Genomic DNA, 24,941 nt, shown 5'->3' on the forward strand with positions numbered 1-24,941 from the left:
CCAACCAAGAAAAGTGCAAAAGATGGTGTATTGGGGGGAAAGTCCATTCAGAAGTGCTGCAATAGGATATTGTAGACCGGTAGTAGATTAAACATTCAGTGAACAATCGGTGATTAATGAGAGATCTACTGCTCTCGACTCATTTGATAGTATCATCTTGGTTAAATAATCAGAGCCCCCTCCCAACAACAGCCGCAGGCTGACTCTCTAAGTACTGAGGCAGAATACCAATGACCCAAGACATGTGTTGTTCATTCTGGATACTCTACTCGATGTGAAAGCCACATCTTCCTCAGCTCGCAATACTATAAGCACAGAAGCATAGCAGCGTCTTTGTTTACAACACAGCAGATCCTCTGAATACATGGCTGGACAACTCAGGACCATGATGTGCCTGTTCGATCAGACTGATCAACAGACAATCTCCCAGCCAACAGTACTGTCAAGGTACAGTGAAGGTTCAGGTCTGGCTCCTCTTCCCCTCCTGCCTTGACAATGATGTGATCCTGCCATGCTCAGGCCTGGCCCCTGTGATGAGAAGCACGAGCAGCCAATCTCTGAGATCGTCCCTTTACGGTGCTAGAGAGGTCCCCCACCGGCAGGGAGATGGGGAAATCCACAGACTCGAGAATGATAGCCAAGAAGATCCACCAGCCAAACATACATGCCATAAAGGCAAAGGCGCCAGCAGCCTGAAGGAAGTGAGAGTATTGGTTAGCAAAGTAATTACTTTTTTCTTCTTGCGGTCCCCCTTCCCATGAAGAAGCCTTTGCATGGTGTGGTCATATTATTGGAAGGCTTACAATTATGAATTTTCCTGCCGTGGCAGCATTGCCCGTATAGTCTTCAGCAAGATACCAATAGGCAGACGTCAACATGGTAAACGTCAGGAACAACGTGAAGAAGATGAAGACGAAGCAGATGTTGGTGCGGACGGAGGCGAGGAGGAAGCAGAAGCACACGACGGCCATGAAGACTTGGAAGAAGCCTGGTCAAGAGACAAATCAGTATGTCAGATATTATTCTCTAGTTTATACATACAAGACAGAGTTGTTCATTTGTTGTCCGTGGGAGGCAGTGGGGGAAAGATCAGAATAGAAGGTGACTGACCAAACGAAGCATTAAATCCTTGCGTCTCAAGTCCTGTTGCTGCCGGTTGTCCGGTGGCGGCATAAGAGGAATACGCAGCGAAGGCTGGGTTGAGGGTACCCGCAAAGGTGAGCCAAAAGGCGCCGAAGGTGACGAAGACGACGCAAGGGAAGCTGTTGCCGAGCACCCATTCAAGAATCCCGCCGAGGATCATAAGGACGCCGCCAAAGAAGAAATAGTCGGGACTATGTAGTGTCTCGTCAGCTTTATATTCTTTCCACGTGTAGTACCTCTCAATATATTTTTCTCCCTCATTGATCTATCTACCAGAAGTAGGTAGCGACCAACATTGCCAGGAAAAAGTCTGCTTACATTCCTACGGCACCAGTACTACTCGCGCCTCGCCATCCCATAAGCGAGCAGGATAGGGGGCTGAGACTGAGAAGGAACCCGACGAGGCCACTAGAGAAAAGACACAAGTCGTTAGTCAAAGTGATTACCTCCAAAGAAAGCGCATGATGGTGGAGGATAGTGACAGTATGAGGGCGTAGTATAGGTATTTTACATTGGCGTCGGGTTTCCAAAGGTCCTCCTCAACTCCCCGTTGACCTCATTCTTGGGTGATAGGTACAGCTTCTCGAAGAGCTCAGCCGAGATGGAGACGGCGCCAGTCGTCTTGGCTCTGTTCAGAGCATATTCGACATCATCGGTATGGTCGTAGCTACTGTCCTCGGCGATCTCGACCTTGGAGGGCCTTCGGCCGTTCTGGGGGATGGTGGCTGCCATTGAGATGGAGAGGTGGAAAGGACGGAATAATAATAAGAACAAGATGTATAACTTGAAGAGAACCAGCTATCCAAAGGATGAGTACAGGCCAAGACCTAAAAGAAAGAGCATCGAGGGCCACCTAGGTAGACCACCAAGAGTGGGATAGGTCCACCTTAATGAGTTTTTCTGGATTGTGGTGCATCACTCCTGTTGCCCCCCATCACACATACACTCGCACGCTCTCTTCCTTCGGGGAAGTCATCCCATCCCTTCGTCGGTGCTGCCTGACACACTAGATCTAGATCTACCACGTATCCGGTCTACATACCTAGTAAAAAGAACCACCCACACGTCCCCTTCCCCCGTCCTAGTCGAAAGCCTCAGCGGGGAAAAAGCTGAGCACCAAAGTACCCCACAGAGGAGGATGCCGATTGGTGTTCATCTTTGGCTCCTCTGGAACGTAGTGAGCTCCCCGAGAGTAGGTGGAGGAAGAAGGGGTGGTGAGGAGCGGTTCCGAGAAACAAAAGCCCTGGCAGTGCGCGCGTCTAGCTTCTTGCAGGCTGGTCTGGCTGGGACTCTGGCACGTTGGGCCCATCCTGGAACCCGTTACGGCGAGGCTTGGAGCTGGACACTCTGTGCACCCCGAAGGTTCTTGCGTGCCGGGCAGGATCAAAGGAGATGCTGAGACAAAGTACCGAACAGGCCTCTTGGCGTTACGGTACTGTACTTTGTGGGGGTTTTTTGGGGGGGGGGGGGGACGCAGTGGTGGAGTTGGGCCTGTAAAGTTTCCATGGGATACGTATAAAGTTCCATGGGGTACAGACCACTGCAGGAGCATCGAATGTACAGTTGGGTGTGTCCTCCATCATTTCATTGTTCAGCGATATCAGGAGGAAAGCTAATCGTAATATTTAGCTGATAGATTTCCTCTAGCGGAACTGTACCGCATATGGGCGAGTCGAGACCGGTCAAGGGACAGACAGGCAAAGAAGGGTTGAACACCCCTCCCAAAACGCAAAGAAGAGAGAGACAGCCCAAAGAAAACACAAGGACGAGCTGTTCTGTCCCCATCGCACTTTGGAAGGAACACATTTCAAACAGCCGTACGTAGTACACACGCCTCAATGACGGGTCCATCCATCCTCAACCCCATGCCCCAATCGCGGATCCGCATGCACCTTTTAGCTCCAGAGCCACTCCGAATTACGCCTCCACCCCCAACGACCCGTCAGCAGAATCTGGGGTAACAAGGTTGAGCTCAAACTCCACTCCACAAATTTGAACTGCAAATCTGAGGGTTTGGCTGGTCGACGTGGCTTTCAGCGTTCATGCAGGGGATGTGTTAGTTTCGGGGATACGGCTGCTTGGCCACAGCATTACCGGTCGTGCGGATGATACTGCTTGAGGGTTAAAGCTCGTACGATTGACAGACGCGTATGCATGGGCTGATGGTATACATAACGTTTGGGGAGAGAAGTTTGAGGTTAAGGAAGTAGAAAGTCTAACTTTGAAGGTAGTAAGAAGAAGAAGGAAAAGAAAAAGAAAGAGAAGAAGAAAAAAAACCAATAACACACACTCGGCAACTACAATACTGCAATCACAAAAGGAAGCCGAGGGCCGCCGCCATAGTGTCCCCGGTCGACCTCGAAGTTCGGCGAAGGTCTCACACCACAAGATGCCAAATGCCCCGTCCAGCTCTATGGAATTGATTTTAATAACGATGAACCAGCGCTTCACAAGGGAGAATGGAACATAACAATGGCATCAATTCGAGAAGGCGTGTATTTGTATCAATTGTCTCCATTATTTTTTTTCTTTCTTTCGAAAGCACTAAAAAATTCCGTAACTCGACAGACTCGGGTATTCAGGACAAGAATATAACCAATGAATAAATAGTTCGTACGCCAAACCCCAAAACCCTAGAATAAGGTATACCATGAAGAGAAAAAAAGAAAATCCCTTGATCAAGAAATTATTCAGAGAGCAGCATTGACCTGGATCAACCCAGGCGCCGCAAGGGTCGCGTCCGGAACAGCATCAGGGTCGGTGAAGTTTCCGCTTGTCGTCAGCGCCGCAAGGCTCAGCCCATCCATGACATTCTCCGAGTAGGGGAACGCCGCCTGGAAAGTGATGACATTGCCACTCCAGCTGCAGACGGTGACAGGCTCGCTGATGGGCACGTTCAGGCCCGTGAAGTAGGTGACGTACAGACCCTCACCGTTGCCTCCCTGGTACTGGTCCCAGCCGGCCGGCGCGTCGGTCAGGTCCGCGCTGAACTCGAGCGTCTGGTCCTCAGCAGCGACGTTGGCGCCTCCCTCACCGCTGACCACCGAAAGGGCAGGGAAGATGGGGAGTGGGATCTCCGTGGCCGGGTCAAAGGAACACTCGTCGACGAATCCTTGCAGGACGGAGAAGGCGAAAGCCGCGGTTGAGGTCGTGAGGAAGGGCTTCTCGCTGGGCTTCAGGCCCAGCAGGGCGCGGTACCAACCAGTCTGCTCACCCTCCTGGCCGATGACGGCGGCGATGGTGCGGACGGGAGCTGCGTCGCCGTTGGTCGCGAGAAGCTGGCTGGCATCTTGCAGGGTGCCGAGGACGACGGCCGTGAAGGTCTCGGCGAGGGCGATGGCCGACTTGATGTCAGTCGTGGGGAATTTGTACGTGCAGGGTGGAGGGGCGAAGGCACCGAAGTGGTCCAAGACGGCGAGCGCGCTGATGGCGTGAAGCTCTTCTTGCTGTTGTGGGTGTCAGTTCTATATTTTGACATCATCGAAGGAAGAGGAAGCAGAAAGGGGGGGGGGGGGCAAATGGACTTACAGCCTTGACCGCCTTCAAGACGTCAAGCACCTGCTGCTTCTCCGTGGCCTCCAGGTTGTAACCCGGTGCGTCGGCGGTGACGTTGTCGATGAGAGACGAGAAGAAGCCGACCTCGAAATTCTCGTTGAAAGCGATCAGCTGGAAGGCCGTGAGGCTGCTCGCCGCCAGCTTGGGCGGAGGGGCAGCGTTGGAGATCTGTCCGCCGGCGATGCTCTCGATCGCAGCAAGCTGCTCAGCGCTGGGGCTGGGGAACCCATCGTCGGTGGGATCACTGAAACCTCGCCCGCTATTGGCCGGGGCAGCACAGACGAGGCCAACAATGGCTGCTGTGGCAGCCAAAATTCGAGGGAGGTTATACATCTTGGGAGGAATGTTGATGATCTTTTACTGAGTGGTATTAGGGATTGTAGTCTGGCTTGTCAAAGACTTCAGAGAGGACATGAGACGATGGAGAGGAAGATCGAGAGAGAGAGAGAGAGAGAGAGAGATCAGATGATGATTCAAAAAATAAAAGCGTACTCTCTCTGGGAGGAAAAGGGAAAGAAACAGCCCGATATATGTACTGAGATGCAGCTCTCACACAGCCCCAACACCACCAACCATTCACCAAGAGAAATACAAAGATACTTAGTTGCTAACAGCAACGAGTGGAATGCAGTGCAACGGGGGGCAATCGTTGAGACAACGGCTGACGTTCGCCAATCGACCACCTACAGTACGTGCAGTACAACGCACCGACTGTACTGCCACAAGCGGGTATTATGACAGCATGACAAGAAGCCACTCTCCAGCTGGTTGGGCAACCCTGGTTCGGAACCCGGATCTTCCGCCTTCCACTGTCAACTGGATACCTTCATCTGGTAGTGAGAAGAAGCCTCCTCCATCATGATGATCACTGTCATCATCATAGAAGACTGGCGTCCCGAATTAGCGGAAGGGGGCGGTGTGCTAAGCACAAGCACCACCGGGTTGTTGTCTGTGAGTTCTGAGTTGGCGTGAGCGGTGGTAGCAGAGCACAACCCCCAAAAGGCCCACTCTAGCTGTCATATGTCCTAAAATTGGGATCTGGCCTTTTGGCACTACAGGGCGGCCGCAGTGCCAGCTTTCGAGCGAGATGGTGGGTGGTGGTTGGCTCAGGCGAGCTGCAGGATGCGCCAACGCGGCTGGGAAGATGCCGCCCAGCTGGTTAGGGCTGATCCATATGGGCTAGCCAGAAAAGAAAATAAACAGAGCTAAAATATGTAATACCACAAAGGTTGGGTATATGCCAAGTGCCGGATGCAACGGGTGAGCTGGAAGCCGTCCTCTAGTGTGGCTGTGGGCGGAAAGACTGTCATCCGGGTCTCTTTTTTTTGCTCTCTCTCTTGTGATTCCCAACGATACACACAAGACTCTGTACGTTAGTACGTGGGAATAAAAATAAGCCTTCTGCTGATGTCGTGGGAGAAGATCCATAATTTAAGCTTAGAAGCCCAACGGGTTAACGTGGCCGATGTTTATCCAAATGCCGGTTGGGAAACATCCGATCCCAAGTATGTAAATCATGCGGGGAAAATGTTTCTGCCATCAGCATTCCTTGATTGATTCCAGACTCAGCTCGTCTCCATGTGAATTCCCGTCCTTTTGGACGGCGTAAAGCAGTAATTTCTGGTCCGTCCTTGATTCCACGATGGGGCTCTGTCTATGTGTCGAATACAGAGAGATCCTTCCCGTCCGTCTCCCAAGTGTCAGCGGCCGTGATTCATGGTCCATGGGCAATCCTCTGAGTTGGCGCAGTCCGGATACCACCAAGCCGGACCGGATCCCAATATCCCGCTGTTGCCGCCCCAGAAACTTATCTCCCAAAGTAGTAATTAATCAGTCGTTCATCTGGCCTAAAGCATAGCAAGCAACCAGATGTACTGAACCGCTTCTTGCTCTCTCTAGTAATTGGATGAGCCAAAGCAAACGTGAAGGTGGACACATTATGTCACAAGTAACGTAACAGTTCTCTCGCGACGGGGGAGCGACCCCACGCCCTCTCCTCTGTTACTGCGTCTCCACGCCGTCCTGCTCGTTCGTGATAAACGGCATCACCTGGGAGTCGCACTTGTGGACACCCGGCACGTTCAGTCGCCGGTGCAGGTCCTTGGTAGCCTCCCGGATCGAGTCCTCGAGGTCAAAATCCCAGATGTGGCCCAGCCGCTGGGCCAATTCCCTCTCCATCCTGGCAAAGTCTGTGCCGACGTCCTGGGTGAGCCATTCATACAGGTTGCCTGCACGCCGCGAGCTGCGAACCAGCCACTGCGTCCGAGCCCGCCTGTGCGCATCGTACACTGCGAAGACGACCTCTACGTGTAGGGGCTCTGTGACTTGCGGGTCTGCGAGCAGGGAGGCCAAGAACGCGGCATCTTCGATGCAAAAGCCCGCTCCCGCGCCGTGGTGAGGAGAGGTGGCGTGTGCTGCGTCACCGACCAGGCATACGCGGCCTTTGTAGTATGTCGATAATGGGTGGTCGCCCAGGTCGAAGATGGCCCACTGCAGCCATGATTCAGCCATTATTTGTCAACTTTGCAAGTGGCGCGGAGCTTGATGGATCAACTCTGGGGAGGCACGCTCAAGCTTACCCGGTCCAATCGATCCGACGTGAGCTGGATGATATTCTTGACATTTTCGCCGAACTCGCGGAAATCATCCAGGGCCTCGGCCTTGGTAGTGGCGAGGGTCAACTTGCTCGTGCTAGGCCACTCTTCTCGATTGTTTGTTACAAAGGCCACCATGTTCATCATTGCGCCGTGATCGACGGGAAATGTTAGGACATGTCTGTTCTGGCCGAGCTGTGGTGGGCCGTCAGCGAGAGGGTCTTCTCGTCTATACACAAATATAACAAGACATCGCAGCAGACAAACAACCTGACTGCCTGTCGATTCATGTCGTCAAGTACCCACCCACATGTGCGCGTTCACCGCCCTCTCCTCGCCAAGGACGTGAATGGCCTCGTCCATGGGGACCAGCCCTCTGTAGGCATACTTGTGCGTATACACTGGCGTGGCGGCGGGGTGGCCTTCGCCCACGAGTGACACCCTGGTGCGTGACTTGATGCCATCACACCCGATGATTGCGTCTGCCTCGGCCACCGACCCGTCCTTGAACTTCATCAGCATCTTTCCGGACCCGATCCTATCATCCAGGATGTGATCGAGTTTCTTGTGGAACTGCGCGGCACCTCTCGGCAGCAGCTTGACCAGCTCGTCGAGAAACCGTGCCCGGTGCACGGCGTTCTGGCCCACGCCCGGGTCGACCATGGAGAAGAGTGGTTGGAGGCGAGGCGCTGGCTCATGCGACATGCCGTCCATGAAGTCGAACCACACGCCCCTCTTGCCCTCCCACTTGTTACGCGTGGCCACGATATTGAAGGCGCCGACCACGCTGCGGTCGATCACCTCCATGGCCCGCACGGCATTGCGCGAGATGGACACGCCCGCGCCGATCTCGCCAAAAGCAGCAGCCTGCTCGTAGATGGTACAGCTAATCTTGCGCTTGTGAAGAGCAATGGCGAGCATGAGGCCTGAGATGCCGCCGCCAATGATGGCGATATGGAAGGGCTTCTTCTGAGCTGGGGTCGCCATATTGACAACGGGGAAGGACGTAAAATCCAGCACAGTGCGCCACGGACGGCAGTTGAACGGGTGTGTAAGCAGATAAAGGTGAATGTAGCGAGCTGCAGAATGTCAAGTTTCTGAAAATGTCCTGATTCACCTGGGTGGTTTCCAGTGTAGCAGAGTCAATCAAGGGAGGAGAGGACAAACCGCTGATGCTGTATCTGATCCTTTTTCCCTATTTTGTTTTCTGCTCCTTGCTGTTTCCTTTTCTGTGCTCAATGTAGTTCACGTCTTTGCCTCGACCTTACTGAGAACCCACAAGATAATCCATCTTGAACGAAGGAGACAAAAAGATTGCTGGTCCCATCGCGAACTTGGTGTGACGTAATCGAAGGGAGAGAAGACAAGGCAGGCGCCTGCGTAGGTGTTAGTCCATAATTGAATTTAGTGAACTTTAGCAGAGAGGGTCCGTCCGTCCATAGTAGTGGAAGTAGGTGGAATATATACCAAGGTATAAAAATAAGTCCTCTACGCTCGGCAAGATCCGCTCACAGCATCTCACGACCGCTCTTGCCAATCCTGAGTCTTCGCTCCGCGTCTCTCTGTTACGCACCTGCAGTAACAAGTATATATTGCTGCGAACCTGTACTGTGTTATCAATCCGAAATATCTGCGTCGGTCTGAAATGTATGCACTCATCGTTATTTCGAATCATCAATGTCTTTTTTCCTGCAGAAATAGTAGTGATGCTAAAAATTTAGCTCTCTTTATTATGACACTGCGCCGCCTCACTATCACCACACTAACTGAAGTTTCCCCTCCCTGATGTTTCATAACATAAGAACAACTAAGACATAGAAAGTCTGGCACTCTACCATGGCGACTCCAGCGAGATTCAAGCTTGGGAGCTCAGTCTGAAACATGGATAAGAAGACCATATAGGCATGCTGTCGCAATTATGCCTTGTAAGCTGTAGCGAAGGCGGAGTGAAAACTCCAAGGCTCTGGACACGGGAGATGGGAAATGGGCGACAAGGAGCCACAGTCGAATCTAGAGAGTCTAATTAACTAGGAAGCTGTAGTGTAAATGCGATTGAAGAGCGCACAGTTGACATCTCTTTTAGTAATCAAGCCATTAGCATTTGTAGAAACCCAGGCGTATCGAGTCGAGTACGATGAAGGCAGTGTATTAGACACATCTGCCGACTTTGGCAGATAGGGCTACAAACGCTCATAATTTCCAGGCGACGTCTTTAAAGAACTTAAGAAACCCTGGGGCTTTTACTATTTCCGCCTCACGCCATCTGCGATACGATGGCGACATGCATAAGCCCGCATGGCTCTCACAAATATTCTCACTTATTCAGTCGAGCTAAGGCCTATATCGCCCACTTATCCTTAGTCCTACACAGTATGCAATCGAGAACAGATCTGCAGGAGGGATAGAAAGTTGTTGATTGGAGCATAGCCAGATGTGCTGGGTGGTGAGGCAATATGTGGATGCTGTGACGATACTCACGACATGTCGACCAGGGTGAATAATACATATAATATCAATTAAGTGAAGAAACATCTACTCGAGAGAAAGGCCCATGTCACAGAATCTACGCATCTAAGTCTCCTCCAAACACTCATACACGCATAAAACCCAAGAATCTATCATGGGATCTGACGCTGACGGTTCTCCAGTGAAGAGGAGATGGTACCAATGGTACTCGGCCGAGGACAGTCCAGAGGAGAGGAAGCTGGTGCTCAAGCTGGACCTCCTGATCGTGCCTTATGCCTTTATTGTGTACTGGATCAAGTACATAGATCAGACTAACATCAGTAAGTTGATTATAAACACGTACGATAAACGAATGAGTGAACCGTGCGGAACACTGACCTCAACCAGACAATGCCTACGCCTCGGGCATGTCAAGCGATCTCAACTTTACCGGCAACCAGCTCGTCCAGTTCCAGACCATCTTCTACGTCGGGAACGTAGTCGGCCTCCTCCCCTTCATCTACCTGTTCCCGCGCGTGCCCATGCACATCCTCGTGCCCACCCTCGACTTGTGCTGGGGCATCTTCACCTTGCTACAGTACCGCGCCCAGAGCTACGGCGAGATCATGGCCTACCGCTTCCTGGTCTCCCTGTTCGAGGGCCCCTACTTCACCGGCGTACACTTCGTCCTCGGCTCCTGGTACCGCAGCGACGAGGTCGGCCGCCGCGGTGGCACCTTCTACACAGGGCTGACACTCGGCACCCTGACCGCGAGCCTGTTGCAGGCCGCCGCCACGACCTACCTCGACGGCCACAACGGCCTGCCCGGGTGGAGGTGGTTGTTCATCATCAACGCCATCATCACGTTGCCCGTTGCGCTGCTGGGCTTCTTCATCTGGCCTGGCACGCCCGACAGGCCCAACCGGCTGGTCATCAAGCCGCACGAGCTCGAGCTCGCGAGGGCCCGCCTAGAGCGCCACGGTTCCCGAGTAGAGAGCGCCCCTTTCACGTGGGCCTTGCTAGCCCGCATCTTCAAGAATTGGAAGTTCTGGGTCATCTTGTTCTGGGACACCATCTTCTTCAACACGAGCGCCAACTCGGCCGCGTTCCTGCTCTGGATCAAGAGCCTCGACCGGTATGACACCGCCGCCATGAACAACCTCGCCGCTATCAGCCCCGCGCTGGGCATCTTCTTCGTCTTCTTCATCAACTATTCCGCCGACCTGTGGGTATCGCGTCCCGTCGCCATCAGTACCGCCTCGGCCTTCAACTTCACGGCGCTGGTGATCCTGTCCGTCTGGGACGTGCCCGAGGCCGCCAAGTGGTTCGCCTTTAGCGTGACGTATTCGTCGGTCGCCGTGTCCTCGGTCTTGTACGGTTGGGCGAATGCGATCCTGAGGGACAATATCGAGGAGAGAGCGCTGACGCTGACGCTCATGACGGCTGTGGGCACAGCAACGAACGCGTTTGTGCCGAACCTGACGTACCCAACTGTGGAAGCTCCCAGGTACCCAAAAGGTTATGTATTCTCTGCTGTTATGGTCGTGTGTCTTGTCATCATGACCTGGATCATGTCTCTACTCTTTGGGGAAAATGGGTATGTTATCACCATATCTCAGAGGTTGTTGTTTATAACGCTAGTGCTGACAACTTCATACTTTATCAGAGACAAGAGACAGAAGCAAGTGTCTGGCACAGAAGAGGTGGAAGCTCTCCCTTCAGACTCGGACCTCCACAGAATCAACCAACATGTTCAAGTCAAGGGCAACAGTGCTGATAAGGTTGAGACCATACCAGTCAATTAATGGAAACAAACTGGTCAAGAGCTGTTGTCTAGATGAAGATCTCTTGACTATCTATTCATTGAGTATTGTATTTTGATTTCTTCAAAGTACCCAAGGTTTATAGCTAGCATATCTAGCCTCAAGTTGTGCAATATACAATTCATTTTGATAAGAGTATTGAATTAAGCTGCAGGCCTCCCAGTAAGAAGGCCGTAGTCAAACAAGTCGCTCAAGTATTGAATTTGAGAAAACGTCCCGCCTCTTGCGCCTTCCCTGATTTGGTCTCCCTGTGAATAATGATGTTGATGGTAAAGTCAAGGTAGTGTCGTCAAGATGGATGCCTATGCTGAATGATGCAGTCTCAATGTCGTTCTAGACAAAGCTAAGCATGGCACAGAGCATGCCTCACAGGCTCCTTGTATAACGCCACAGTCAACGCTGCCCTGTCCCTTCTTTCAGGAAGTACCACCTTTTTTTGCTTGTGTAATAAATACCATAGGCCCATAAACTACCCCGACAGACACCTATCCTTGTCGACCCGATGTTTATTTCCCAGCCCCAAAATGCACTATGCTTCATGCTCCTCAAATCATGCCCCTCAAGCAGGCAACTCCGTCAGCTCGTGCGCAGAAAGCTCACTCGGCCCAGCCTGCTCCTCGCCAAAGCCACCATTCTCCATAATAGCCTCCATCCGGCCCGGCGAAGTCGGCATGCCTGTCGTCCCCATCGCAGGAGCCGCGCTGCTGCTGTTCTCGCCATCGAGCTCCGAGACCAAAGACCAAGGGCGCACCGCCTTGTTGATATGGTGGCTGTCCAACTCCGAGATTGCCGACGGGTGCGGGCTGCCCAGCTGGGAGGCGGACTCATTGTAGGGCTGCTGCTCATGTACATCGCCTCCGACGCCGCCGTAAGCGATGCCGATGCTGTGATGGTCTCCTCCATTAGGGTCACCGCCATAGGAGGGGGTCTGCTGATGAATAGATGACTCGGGTGTCTTGGCAGCGATTCGGGCCTTTAGAGTGCGGCGGCGATGTAGGAAGAGGTAGACGAGCCCTGCAAGGAGGGCGACGCCGCCGATAGACGCGCTGACTGCAATGCCGATGGTATCGCCAGTGGTGAGACTGTTGTTTGAATGGCTGGTTGTAGTCAGAGCTGGGGACGACACCGTAGGGCTCAGAAAATTGGAAGTTCGAGCAGAAGAAGGACCAACTCTAGGAGTAGGATTGGAAGTGGCAGTCGCGCTCGAGGAAGCTATGGTCGACGGTGCAGTCGGGAAGAAGCCCGCGAAGAATTGGACGCTGAGGCCAGTAGCGCTGGGCAGCCAGGCTGTCTCGTTGATCTGCGAGTACTGGCTCAGGGTCATGCTGCGCTCGGCGCTGGCAGTAGGGCAGTAGCACAGGTCAGGTTTGACAATGGTCCCTGGGTGGCCCTTCTGGTCGCAAAGAACCCATTGATTGCTGGTGCCATTGCAATAGGACATACCCAGCCATGGGGCGTCTAACAGTAGTACATTCTGTGTCAGCTGAATCGGAAATGGGTGGTTCGGGTGCACTCCATCGCGATCAGTCACCTGGGCACTCTCACCTTTGTCCTCAAACTTGTTAGGGCAGACGGGCGATTTATATTCTGAGTCAGTACAGCCAGAAATATAGGTTGTATAGTACTGGAAGTTGAAGCAGACGCCACTCAGTAGGCATGCATCTTGTGCCTGGCAGCAGGAGATGGCCCCATAGAAGGAATTGCCACAAGGTATCATGGCTGGATCTGCCTCATGGTTTGGACCACTGTAGCAGGTGCCATTGGAGATGAATATGTTGGGCTGCTCCGCCAGCTGGGACTTGGCCATCTTGCGCTCATATGGGCGTGTGAGGGCGTCTAACGAGACCTGGAATCTTGGGAATCGCTTGGAATGGCAAAATCTTCCCCAGCGCGGTTTTCGAGGCGCAGCGTCGACGTGTCGTTGTTGTCGACGTGTGTAAGGTTGTTTTTATGTACGTTCGGAAAAGCCCCTCAGAAAGGCACGTGTAGAAAAGGCGTTGAGTTGGGTATGGGGTGACTGTCGATTTCAAACTCAGGAACAGAAAGACTGATTAAACAGTCGAAGAAAATACCTCTGGAGACTTTGTCACAAATCCCTGAGGTCTGGCTTTGAGGCTCGTAGAAATATTGGGTCACAAAGATTAGAGGGTAGTGCAGTGTTGTGTGATGAACGCTTCTTCCATAGAGCAGAGTGAAGTTTGGAATTCACAAGACCTGAAAACCCTCCAAAAAAAATTTCATCCCAAGAATCTGCAGAGAGAGCAAGCTCTCTCCCCTTTTGCAAAATGTCTCTGGTTGGTCACGTAAATGTTTGCTGCCAGTGACAGGTCACACCAACCCTCTCCAGCCTGCTCTGCTTGCTTTGCGCCCAAAGTCCCGGGCAAGATCATATTCTACTAGGAGGGAGGAACACCTATCACCCCAACGGGGAACTTCCAGCTTGCTACATGCCAAAGCACAACAGTGAGTTCAGGGTCTGATATCTAGGTAGCAACTGGTGATGTTAGACGAAATAAGTAGCCCTCTACTGGCCTCGAGCAAGGTCCAATTCTAGAAAGACAATGCCCCTCTTTCTTAAAGTTCCGCTGCCATGTGCAATTGTCGACTACTCCAAGCATGTAGACACAATTTCTACCTGAACCTAAGGTTCTTTCTTGCTCACTCAAGTTTACCTTTGACTTGTACATGAACTGGAAATTGACACATACGGGGGAGATGATTCAGCCAGCCACCTCGCCGTAGAGCTGGGAGCTTCGACCGCAAGACCACGGACGAGTACATGTCAAATATGCAAGAGCCATCATGTCACCAGAGAGAAGCCAAGATTGAAACGCGGATGACATGACAGCAACTAATGACCATCGAACTGGAAAAGGAGTACAATCATTCCCCTCGATACAATTCCCACTCGTCACCGCTAAGGCCACCATGAAGAGAAAAAAAAATAATCCAACAAGGAAAACAACACCTCGATCCTCGCCGTTCGTCACTGATCCTTTTTTTTGTATTCGAAAGTCATTCATCAGATGCGATAAGAGAGTTAGAACAGAACCCCTCGGATTTCTTTGAGAGAAGGAAAATGATATGATGCGTCGGAGTCGGGAAGCTCGCTTCAGGAAACGATGTTGCCGCTGCTGCTCGTTTTGTTGTAGTCGAGATGAGAGAAGGAAAGAAGGTGTAAAGTCGGCCATTGTGCTTTGTCGGGTTGAGAAAAGAAAAACGCAACAAATGTTACGCCGTCGTGTGTAGTGAATGAGCAAAGGCGATTAAGCTAACTGGAGAGTGATATATGAACCAAACCTGAAAATGTAACAAGCCGCGCCGTGAAAAATTCCCCATCACGAACACGCATTACACTGAAAACCCGCCGAAAAGGAAAACCCCCGTAAGCACCAAGTACGAAATCAAAACAAGCCCATCCCTAGGAAATAGTAATAATGAGGAGAGCTCCGAGAGCTCAGTATTCGTTCTGCATCCGCGATGCGTTTGAGTTTTCGCTGCAGGAAGCAACTGATTGGTGCGACCACATGACTCCCCATCTCATCTCCCAGTGCGTATCCACGTAGACCCAAATGGCGGCGTGGAATGCGGGATGACCAAGTAAGAATACAGAGAAATTTTGGGTATCGACAAAAAATGTTTGCTGTCTTAAGTGCCGAGGGCCGGCGCATGTTCCTTGCACAAGGCCGAGAAACTCGTTTTTAGGGATTTAAACCTTTCGAATTGTTCACGTTGGTGAGACTGGCGATCAGCTAAGTCTCAATCCCATCGGTATCCATGAAGGCCCCAGTGGAGGAAAAGTCGAATCCACCGTCGCCTCCTTCATTATCATGAAGGAACGAGTCAAAGTCGAAATCGTTCAAGACATCGGTAGTGGCCAACGGATTCGCAAAGTCCAGTGTTCCAAAATCACCCTGCAAAGATGTGATTTGTGAGTAAACTTGACGACGAAGACGTGAAGTTGAGGGGAATACTGACCATATTTTCCATGTTGAAGTTCTGATTCGGGTCAGGCTGCGGGACCATGGTGGCAGCAGCCTGCTGGGGCACTGGGGCAGGAGCCTGGCCGTTAGGCATTGCCTGGCCGGGCCCGGCACTTTGGCCTGGTCTGTTGAGGTTTTGCTGCGGGTTGACCGGCGTAATGGGCGTCGCAGGCGTGGGCGCCTCGGCTTCTGTGGTGGGCTCGGCGGCAGGCGTGGCTCCAGCAGCGGCATTGTGGTTGGCGTTGGACTTCTTCTGATTCGCAGCGCGCTTTGTTTAGAGTAACGTTATTATACATTGACGGGCACGCAGAAGGGGGCACATTTCGATCTCACCTTGTCCTTTGCACTCTTTGTTTCCTTCTTCTTGGGTGCCGACTTGTTGGACTGGGATGGAGTGGGCGGTGCGGCAGTGCTGACCTGTGGCGATGAGGTGTTCCGTGCATTGGCAGCAGCTGCGGCCGCGGCAGGCTGAGCCGGCGGCGGCATAGCATTGGCCTGGCGTGGCGTGCCTTGGACCTGCTGTGGAGTCTGGCCCTGAGGCACCATTTGATTACCATTGGGGCCCGCGGGGCCGTTCTGCTGCTGTTGCTGCCATTGCATCTGTTGACCAGGGGGACCGGCTATCTGTGCCTGCTGGCGAGCAGCCATCATCTGCTGCTGGGCGGGATTCATCGGCCCGTTGAATGGCGGCTGAGGATGTGAGCTAGGAGGGCGCATGCCGTTCATCTGGGGCCCACCAGGTATGTTGCCACCAGCGCCCATTCCATTCATGTTGGAGAAATGAGGAGCCTGGGGATCCATTTGGTTGGCCATGAACATGGCGTTGGGCGAGCCACGAGACTGGGCGCCCTCGGCCATAGGAGAGCCCATACCAGCCGGGTTCATCTGCTGGGGCCCGCGCTTCATGTCAGCAGGGTTTGGCGACGCTCCGGGACGCGCGCCCTGGGGCGAGGCACCCTGGAAGGGCGCAGTAGCGCCAGGAGGGCCGCCAGGACCACCAGGACCAGCAGGGCCTTCTCGAGGCATTTGAATGGTGTTTCCGCCGTCCTGTTCCTGGCGAGCCATCATAAGCCTCTTCTTGTTCTGCTGCTCGAGAAGCATGAGCTGCATCTGATAGTCCTGGAGGGCATGATTGCTGCCACCAGGTTGCTGGCTAGCGCCCGGACCGGCGCCGGGTCTTATCGCGCCGGGCGCACCCATGCCATCTGCGTTGTAGAAGGTGTTGATGGCAGCGGCGCCTTCGGGTCCTTGGGGAACCATGGGGGAACCTTGGCCTGGGGGACCGTTGGCATTGGGAATGGCACCATTTTTGGGCATCTGCTGGCTCTGCTGCTGCTGCAGATTTTGAGCGTAAGTTTGAATGGTCTTCTGTTGAACAGCAGGGGATTGATTTTGGAATGTGGCAAACTGTTCTGGTTTCAGTGATGCTGGGTCTATGCCATTGAAGATGAGGAGCTGCTTGGATTGTTGCTGAGAACTTGAAGGGTCGGATCCTACCTGCTGGCCTGGCATTCCTTGCCCTGCAGGGCCTGGTCTTCCGTTGGGCATCATCGCCGGCTGGGCAGGATTAAAGGGAGCACCACCATCAAGGCGGGGCCGCTTGGACGGGGACGGAGCATTCTCAGCGGATCCTGGAGACGACTGACGCGCACGGTTACCGTCCATATCCGAGGGATCTCGCTGCATCTGGCCTTGCTTTTGTTGTTGGAGCATTTGCATCATCTGTGGGCTGCAGGAGTTACGATGTCAGAAGAGTCGTCGATACTGCCAACGTGCCATGGGCGATGCTTACTTGTTTTGGTTATTGGCCATGGCTCGCTGAGCCATGCTGTTGGGCTGCTTCATAGCCATGTTCATGCCGCTGTTCTGCTGCATACGCATCATCTGAAGCTGTTGCTGCTGTGCAGGCGTCATGTCTGGGCGCATGTTGCGTAGCATTTCTTGTTGTTGGTTTTGTCGGAGACGGGACTGATTCTGCGCGACAGATTAGCCACCGGGCCCAGCATATTTCGATTGCAAACATGGAGGGACGGAGCGAAGCACAGCACAGCACGTACCTGAGTGTGGTTCATATAAGAGTTGACTTGAACGTTGGCGCTCTTGCCCTTCTGCGCGTTGAACATATCCCAGAACAAGCAGAACCACTCGTACAGGAAAGGATTATCTAAACTTGGGTTGGGGATGGAAGGCTGAGGCAAGCCCTCAGGGCCCTTGGCATCGATGCCATCCTTATTGTCGACTTCCATGGAATCACCCACACCACTCACGACCAGGTTTCCATTCTCGTCGCGACGGGCATTTGGGCCATCTTGAACCTTGATCTGAGGATCAGATCTCAGCAGTGCGCGCGCGCACTCAAACATATCGTTGCGCAAGAAGTACTCGTAGATGTAGGTGTTCAACAGGTTCTTGTTGGCCTCGCTGGGCTGTTGAGGTCGGGGCCCGGCGGGGGGAGCGATACCACCGTTGGCCATCATGGGCATACCAGTGCCGACCGGAGGGCCGGGGACCATGGGCATGTTGACATTCATGATACCGACGAGTGCTTCTGCGGGTGCAGAGCGGGTCTGCCGCGGCGGAAGAGACGGCGGGGGTCAGCGATGAACAGCGCCGCAAAGGAAGTGGTCAGGTTTGCCTCGATCTTGGCAGACAGGCTCGTCTGCGCTGCCTCCAAAGTCGCGGATACGCGGTGTCTGAAGCGATTGACGGACGGGCGGTGTCGGCAATCGTGATTGAGCCAGCTCTTCGGGGGTCGGTTGGTGGTGTTGCAGGAGCGTGTACGAATAATCGAGATGCAGTCACGGCACCAAGGGGCGAGATAAAGTTTTGCTGATGTCTGGTGATGACGGGCCGAGTAGTGGAAGGCGATGGACAAGATTGGTAAGAGAGTAGATGATCAGGCAGGGAAATGGCGGCCTGAGACGCGTGGTCGGGTTAAAAAAAACTCGAAGGGTACAGCCAACAATAGATCGACCACGCGTGCTTGGGTCCGGAGAGAAACGGTATTCGATGTCTTGATACCGTCTCAGAGGCCCAGCATGGGTTGAAGATGTCCGATGAGATTGTCGAAGTGGACACTGGCGGAGGAGGAAATGTCGGTTTGGGGATGGGTGATGGGATTTGACTTGGGTCAGGTAAGGTTCAGTTAGGCTAGGTGGCCGGGCGAATAAAGCGGAGGATGCAGGCCACACACTCCGGTTGATGGTCGAGAGGAGCCCAGGTAAGGGTGCAGTGCAGTGCAGTGCAGTTGAGTGAGCGCACAGGGGATGGGCCCTGGGTGCCGGGTGCAGATGCTGCGAGGTGCTAGGCCTGGGCGCCGCAACTCTGATCCGGGTTGGGTTGGGGGGAGAGTCTAGTAGGGGACGGGCGGGCGAGTAATGCCTGCCACCTGGCCTGGTCCTCTAGGCAGAGCAGCGCAGCGCAGTGCAGGCAAGTGCGATTGCGGTACAGCGCCCGTGTGGAGCAGAGCCCCCAGGTCTCTTGGCCGGGGGTTGGCGGGCAGAGCAGTAGCAGATGTTGCAGTCGCGTTCTTGTCGCAAGATCTAATGTTAGTCGCAATTCACATCAGAAAAGAACAGCTGGTCCACGATGCTCCTGCGACGACATGAGAGAGCATTCCGCAGGTCGATCGGGAACGAGGGGGATGGTTAAAAAGGGGGGAAAAAAAAGGAGGAGGAAAAGTGACGTGAAGGTATGGTGCGGGTAAGGCAGAGAAGGCAAGGTAGTAGTAGAAGAGACAAGAAAGTGGGAGAGAAGATCTTGGGGCCCTCTAGCTTCGAAGGTGGGTGGGAGGCCACGAGGGGTCCTGTCATTGAGCCATGACCCATGGGTGATATTAGTCTTCTGCCTGAGGCAGCAACATCGAGATTGGCGTTGGTTTCTGACTGGATGCCCTGAGCTGCCCACGTTTCATGACCATTCTGGCGGCTCCTGACTTAATACCCCTAACCCTAAGTACCTGAAGTAAGCCATATCATACAGTACATTTCACGTACTACACACCGAGCCTCTCCCCCGACAAAAACTCTGGTTGCTTATTTGCTCCGTCTTCCGTTTTATCTCAGCAGTTCAATCAATAAATAATGCCATAATGCCATAGTACTTTGGTCATCAAACGATGTCGATATTCTCCCAGTATTAATGGAGGGAATGTCTCATGAACATGTTAGGCACGATGAACCTAGGAAGATTAGTCGCATTTCTCTACGTAAGTATTGCCAAGAACTGATACCATGATGGCGATGTACCACAGTATGCCTCACTGCTAGGTTCACCGGCTCAGTCTCCACTGTCATATCACATCTCAAGCATACTAGATGTTTGTGACGGATGACCCTTTGGGGAATATTGAAAAGGAAATTAAGAGAAATATCCCATTGCATGATGAAATTTCTGATAGGAGCGAGAACAACCCCTCAAATCTTTTTTTAATTTTTTAAGGCGAGCTGAGAAAATTGTGCCATATATGGCTTGGCGTTTTAAGTCGTAATACCTCGCACACTGAGGAGATGAAGTAAGTGGGGCAACCTACTTTCGGCCTGAGATATCAGACAGCCCTGCATCACTAGAACACAGCTCAACCGGATCTAACAACTCTGGGGGCGGATGGATCCCATGCCTGACTGATGATCTCGGGCAAGGAGGCTTTGATCCAGGGCTGATTTGAATATCCTATCAAGTCAAGAAGCCGGTCCTGCTCTCTCCCTCCTCTCAAGGTCGCCCAATTCAGAAACCTGCTGAAGCCTCTGACTGCTAGGGAACTTCTGTATCACGACCGTAACACAAAGAACCATATTGACCGGCAGATGGTGGTGTGATCAAGCTCCGATCTAACACGGACCAGACGAAATCGCGTCAGGCAAGCAGCGTGATCTAGATGAGTCTGCTCGGACGTGTCTGTCACCAGGCCGGGTGACTCGAATGGGTGGTGGCCAAACAGGTGATTTTCAGTTTTTCCTCAATTTTTCTCCTTCTCTTATTTTTTTCTTCTTCTGCTTATGTTTCCTCTTCTACTTTGCCTCATCAGATTGGCCTAAGGCGCAGAGCCCACCATTTCCATAAGGAAAAGGCCCTACCAAGAAATGTGTGTGCCGGACACCTTTCCAGCGGCCCCCAGAAGGCATTTACTGGGATGCTCTCTCCCATGCGTCGTCGTGGATGCAAAGTACTTGGATAGTAGTCACTACGACAATAAGATTTCTGATCCTTTCAGACTTGTAGATATGCTGCTACGTCGTGTAATTATTTTGTGGATCTTAGATTCTTCCCCAGGCTGTGTACGTTGTGTAAGTCCAGTCCGTCTGCTGCCTGCCCACACTCAGGCCGTCAGGGTACCCGTCCATGGCGCTGTGTGCCGAGAACTGCCACCAGCAGGGCTCTGCCTTGACAGCTGCAACTTCACCTACCCCTTCCCGAATTGAAAGAGAGGGGATTCTGTACCTTGCATTAGATTTTGTGTCCCCTCTTGCTATTCAAGAGCAAGTACTCACATTCTACAGGCAGCCAAGCATTCTTATAGATATGGTTCAACATCTGCAAGGACATACAGGACGACCGAATACATGTGTCATTTTCAAGCAGTGTTTGCGACAGATACCTTACAGGGAAATATTTTCCCTATCCAAATGCAAACCCTTCAGCTGTGATCTGGCTCGCTTCTTTGACCCCATTGCCATCCCTGCCCAGGCACGCTGGATGCATCAGCCTCCACGCCCCCGCCTCAGCCCTACCACAACGCGATGTCCATGTAAGCTTACCCACTCATTCCACTATGACATCTATTAACGCTGCTACAGCCTTCTTAAGAGGTTTTCTTTGGAGGCGTAAGACAAGAAGAAAGAGCAGGCTCCCAGAGATAAAAGCAACATTGTGAAACAAGGCTCATCGCCCTGTCACAGAGACGGGCAACTGTAGGGACAAGTTGTGGCCCCCAAATTCTTGAGCCTGGGCATATTTTTCTTTCAAAATTTTCTCTTTAATATTTATTGATTTTTCCTTCTTCTATTCCAATTTGAGCTTCATCATGCGGTTCGTGCCGCTGCGGGCCCGGCACAGAAGCAAGGAATGTAAAGGCAAACCTTTCGTTCGTACGATACTGTTGAAAATTGCTTTCTTTCTTCGTCAAAACCAACTGTAGTGGCTTTGATTGGGAATGAAACATGCCAACAGGAGTAGTAGCGGGAGAAGCGGGGAGCAGGCGCTTTTGGAAGGGTGGCAGTCCAAGACAATAGCACGGCTGGCCCAGCACGGCGGGACAAATACGACCCAATGGCGTTGTACTTGTGTAACAATCGGGTCTTGGATCAAGTCTTGACAATTCAGTGCTCCGCTCATTGGGTGGAAATGCAACATATTGCATGCTATCGCAAAATGTGGCTAACGGCAGAGGACCGAGGAACCAGCAGTCCGTGTGAAAAGATACCCTGGCTTGTGCAAAGCGCTTTGTGGTCGAGGGAATTGGATGTGGAGACTCTATCATGGTGGTTCTTCGATTAACTGATGCATATGCCTCGTGTTCGCACATCGCTATCAGCATGGTAAATGGTCGCATTCAGGACCTATTTGGTATGCATACCCAACCAATAGAGGCAAAGAGGGCGGCAGGTACATTGCATTATGGAGAGGATGTCCAGCCATTGTGGAATATTGGTCCAATAGTTCTTCTGCTTCTCTAGTATTCTGCTCTACCGCACTGGAATGTAAGGACTAGCACAGACCTCCGATTTCAAACTGTCTACATCTGCTATTGGTAGACCTGAACAGAGCCATTGCAGCTCAAGCATGTCCCTCTCCAGCGCCAGCAGTGCTATGGGAATGGATGATAATATGTATAGCTTTCCCCGCCGGCATCCATCACTGGCCTACTATCGATACCACCATCATTGGTGAAGCACCGGAAGGGCTTGTCAACTTAGTAAGTCCACCCAGGAGGAAGATCAGTCATCCTCTGGCGGGAGTTCATCATCGATGTAGCGGATCAGCGATATCCTCATTTCGGTGGAGTCGTTGCCTCTCAGTATATCACTGATGAAATGTGCCTCAACCTGCATCTGTACCATCTCGAGAGCGCCTCTAAGCACACCGCAGAAAATGTTCGAGTACCAGAGCTCGTCTTGGGCACGGCCGTCGTCTGGCAGCTCCACGAAGTCGGCGAGGGGATTCTCTTCGAATACCAGCGAGAATTGCTTGCTATCGCTAGTCCAGTTCGTGATGGTGGGTGTTATGTTGAGGAAGATCTTGAAACCGACCTGGGATAAACGTGCGTATGTGTTAGCCATGCCATGTGCAGATTCCAGGACGCACTTGATCAATTCAGGGGAGTTCCCCTGAAGTGCGCACCTTTGCAATCATCTCAGCCGTCTCTCGGAAGTTCACGCAGCGCTTCATAGTGTTCGACTTGGCCAGGTAGTCCTCAATCAGTCGTAGGCCGATGTTGTAGCCCATCTTGTCCAGTTGTTTGTTGACTTCCACATAGTCACTGTCGAAGTCCTTGCAAAGCTGTGCAACGATTGTGCCATACGTGAGCACCACGAGCTCCGAGTTGACCTTGTCGATGCGTGTCCTTCGAGCCTATCAGCAAGGGAGGGGAAGGCAGGATAGCGTCGGGCTAGACCGGAACGTAGAGAGTGGGAGTTGAGAATCCAGGGTAGAACTTACTTCCATATCCTGTGACCCAATTAGCAATCGAACGGAACAGCACATGTATTGGAAGTAGCAGAAAGAAGAAGCACATTGACAAGCCTGGGAACGTGGGCACGTACTCTTCGCCAACGCGGGCAGCTTTGCTTGCAGACATGGTGAGGGCAGCGGTGTCAGCAGCTCAGATCGAGCTTTGCTGCGATCAATGCTCGTAACATGTAACCATTCAAATCCCCAGGGTGTAGGCTTGAAAGGAGGTGGGGTTCAGGAGAGGTTATTGCAGTTGCCAGGACCCTTTTGTCTTCTATGAGGTTTCGGTGAGGGAGCGGGTGTAATCCATACTAAACACTACGTAAGTGGTATGGTGAGAGGCTTGGTAGGGAACCCGGCAGGCATGCTATGAACCACTCCAGAAGCACGGACCATGTCGCGACAGCAGCTACAAAAATGTCACAAAATGTAACAGACAACGCCCTTCTTTGAGCTGTGCAAAACAAAGGTCCACTGGTTTCTGCAAACAGAATTCTCCTGCTTCCAATTTCAGCTCCTAGGCTGTGCAGTCCAACCGACGCAACGAAAACAACGCGACCATGTCTGCCGAGAAACGTCCCGCATCTGGTGAGCCAGAGGGCCAACTTGTGGTCAAGCGCCAGAATCTGGGGGAGAAGGCCCTAGCACGAGCAAATGCTTCAGGTTCTGGCGCATTGGTGCAATCAGTATGTACACTCTGGTTCTGGCCGAACAATATGAGGCTAACGGTAGCAGGCACCGCGCACCAGCGGCCTTCAGGCACCAGTGATGGAGCTGTCTGGACACTCGGCGGAGATATTCTCAGCCAAGTTCGACCCAACTGGCAACCTCATTGCCTCAGGTGGTATGGACCGGAGCATCAGTAAGTTTACAAGAATTCCTGGCAGCTCTCAGGACGGCGGGTGACTGACTGACTGCCTCAGTGCTATGGCGAACCTACGGGGATTGCGAGAATTACGGTGTCCTGACCGGCCACCGCGGCGCTGTCCTCGATCTCCAGTGGTCCCGTGATTCCGACATCTTATTTTCCGCTGCCGCCGACATGCACCTCGCGAGCTGGGATCTGACATCCGGGCAGAGAATAAGACGCTACGTGGGACATGAGGAGGTCATCAATACTATGGATATCAGCAGGCGCGGCGAGGAGACATTGATCAGTGGAAGCGACGATGGCACAATCGGCATCTGGGATCCGAGAACCAAACACGCTGCGGACTACATTGAGACCCAGTTTCCCATTACAGCCGTTGCAATATCTGAGGCCGGCAACGAAATATACTCTGGTGGCATCGACAATGACATCAAAGTTTGGGACATCCGCAAGAAGGGTGTGGTGTATTCAATGCTAGGACACCATGACACCATCACAACATTGCGTGTGTCCCCAGACTCCCAAAGTCTTTTGTCATACTCGATGGACTCGACAGCACGCACTTGGGATATCCGACCTTTCGCCCCGGCGGAGAGGGCGATTCGCACGTTCGATGGAGCTCCAATCGGCCTGGAAAAAAATCTCATCTCAGGCAGCTGGGACGCCGCTGGAAAGAAGATTGCTGTGGGCGCTGGTGATGGCACTGTTGTCATCTGGTCGAGCGACAACGGCAAGCTGCTCTACAAGTTGCCAGGCCACAAGGGCACAGTGAATGCCGCAGAGTTCTCGCCAGGCAAAGACCCTATCATCCTCTCCGCGTCCTCGGATAGAACGATGCTGCTAGGCGAGTTGAGATGAA

At 52.6% G+C, this 24,941-nt stretch overlaps 7 protein-coding genes across 7 annotated transcripts; 2 read left to right on the forward strand and 5 right to left on the reverse strand.

Annotated features, from left to right (window-relative positions):
- Positions 1-554: 554 nt before the first annotated feature.
- M406DRAFT_18130 (uncharacterized protein) lies at positions 555-1,782 on the reverse strand (the record flags this gene model as incomplete). The annotated part of the gene is made up of 5 exons (XM_040915424.1): positions 555-692; positions 804-988; positions 1,111-1,334; positions 1,462-1,551; positions 1,655-1,782. Coding segments are annotated over 5 exons (765 nt in total), but the record flags the coding sequence as incomplete, so codon positions are not given.
- A 1,838-nt stretch (positions 1,783-3,620) lies between these two features.
- Positions 3,621-5,251, reverse strand: M406DRAFT_282835 (uncharacterized protein). The gene is made up of 2 exons (XM_040918491.1): positions 4,672-5,251; positions 3,621-4,589 (listed from the first exon to the last, which is right to left on the reverse strand). The coding sequence occupies exons 1-2, from the start codon at positions 5,029-5,031 to the stop codon at positions 3,834-3,836; spliced, it is 1,116 nt and encodes a 371-aa protein (XP_040771929.1). The 5' UTR covers positions 5,032-5,251; the 3' UTR covers positions 3,621-3,833.
- A 1,448-nt stretch (positions 5,252-6,699) lies between these two features.
- On the reverse strand, positions 6,700-8,279 carry M406DRAFT_268831 (putative salicylate hydroxylase; the record flags this gene model as incomplete). The annotated part of the gene is made up of 3 exons (XM_040917968.1): positions 6,700-7,188; positions 7,278-7,487; positions 7,599-8,279. The coding sequence occupies 3 exons, from the start codon at positions 8,277-8,279 to the stop codon at positions 6,700-6,702; spliced, it is 1,380 nt and encodes a 459-aa protein (XP_040771930.1).
- A 1,633-nt stretch (positions 8,280-9,912) lies between these two features.
- M406DRAFT_73409 (uncharacterized protein) lies at positions 9,913-11,542 on the forward strand (the record flags this gene model as incomplete). Its single annotated transcript, XM_040925621.1, has 3 exons — positions 9,913-10,078; positions 10,146-11,334; positions 11,404-11,542. 3 exons carry the CDS (start codon positions 9,913-9,915, stop codon positions 11,540-11,542), a joined length of 1,494 nt encoding a protein of 497 aa, XP_040771931.1.
- A 577-nt stretch (positions 11,543-12,119) lies between these two features.
- M406DRAFT_343098 (uncharacterized protein) lies at positions 12,120-13,367 on the reverse strand (the record flags this gene model as incomplete). The annotated part of the gene is made up of 2 exons (XM_040921838.1): positions 12,120-13,018; positions 13,106-13,367. The coding sequence occupies 2 exons, from the start codon at positions 13,365-13,367 to the stop codon at positions 12,120-12,122; spliced, it is 1,161 nt and encodes a 386-aa protein (XP_040771932.1).
- An 8,822-nt stretch (positions 13,368-22,189) lies between these two features.
- Positions 22,190-23,338, reverse strand: M406DRAFT_296461 (TRAPP I complex; the record flags this gene model as incomplete). The annotated part of the gene is made up of 3 exons (XM_040919250.1): positions 22,190-22,790; positions 22,882-23,104; positions 23,304-23,338. 3 exons carry the CDS (start codon positions 23,336-23,338, stop codon positions 22,479-22,481), a joined length of 570 nt encoding a protein of 189 aa, XP_040771933.1. The 3' UTR covers positions 22,190-22,478.
- A 433-nt stretch (positions 23,339-23,771) lies between these two features.
- On the forward strand, positions 23,772-24,940 carry M406DRAFT_267182 (WD40 repeat-like protein; the record flags this gene model as incomplete). Its single annotated transcript, XM_040917860.1, has 3 exons — positions 23,772-23,897; positions 23,944-24,073; positions 24,135-24,940. The coding sequence occupies 3 exons, from the start codon at positions 23,772-23,774 to the stop codon at positions 24,938-24,940; spliced, it is 1,062 nt and encodes a 353-aa protein (XP_040771934.1).
- Position 24,941: the final 1 nt, after the last annotated feature.

The sequence above is a fragment of the Cryphonectria parasitica genome, assembly GCF_011745365.1.
Source record: "Cryphonectria parasitica EP155 unplaced genomic scaffold M406scaffold_9, whole genome shotgun sequence".
Taxonomy (NCBI): domain Eukaryota; kingdom Fungi; phylum Ascomycota; class Sordariomycetes; order Diaporthales; family Cryphonectriaceae; genus Cryphonectria; species Cryphonectria parasitica.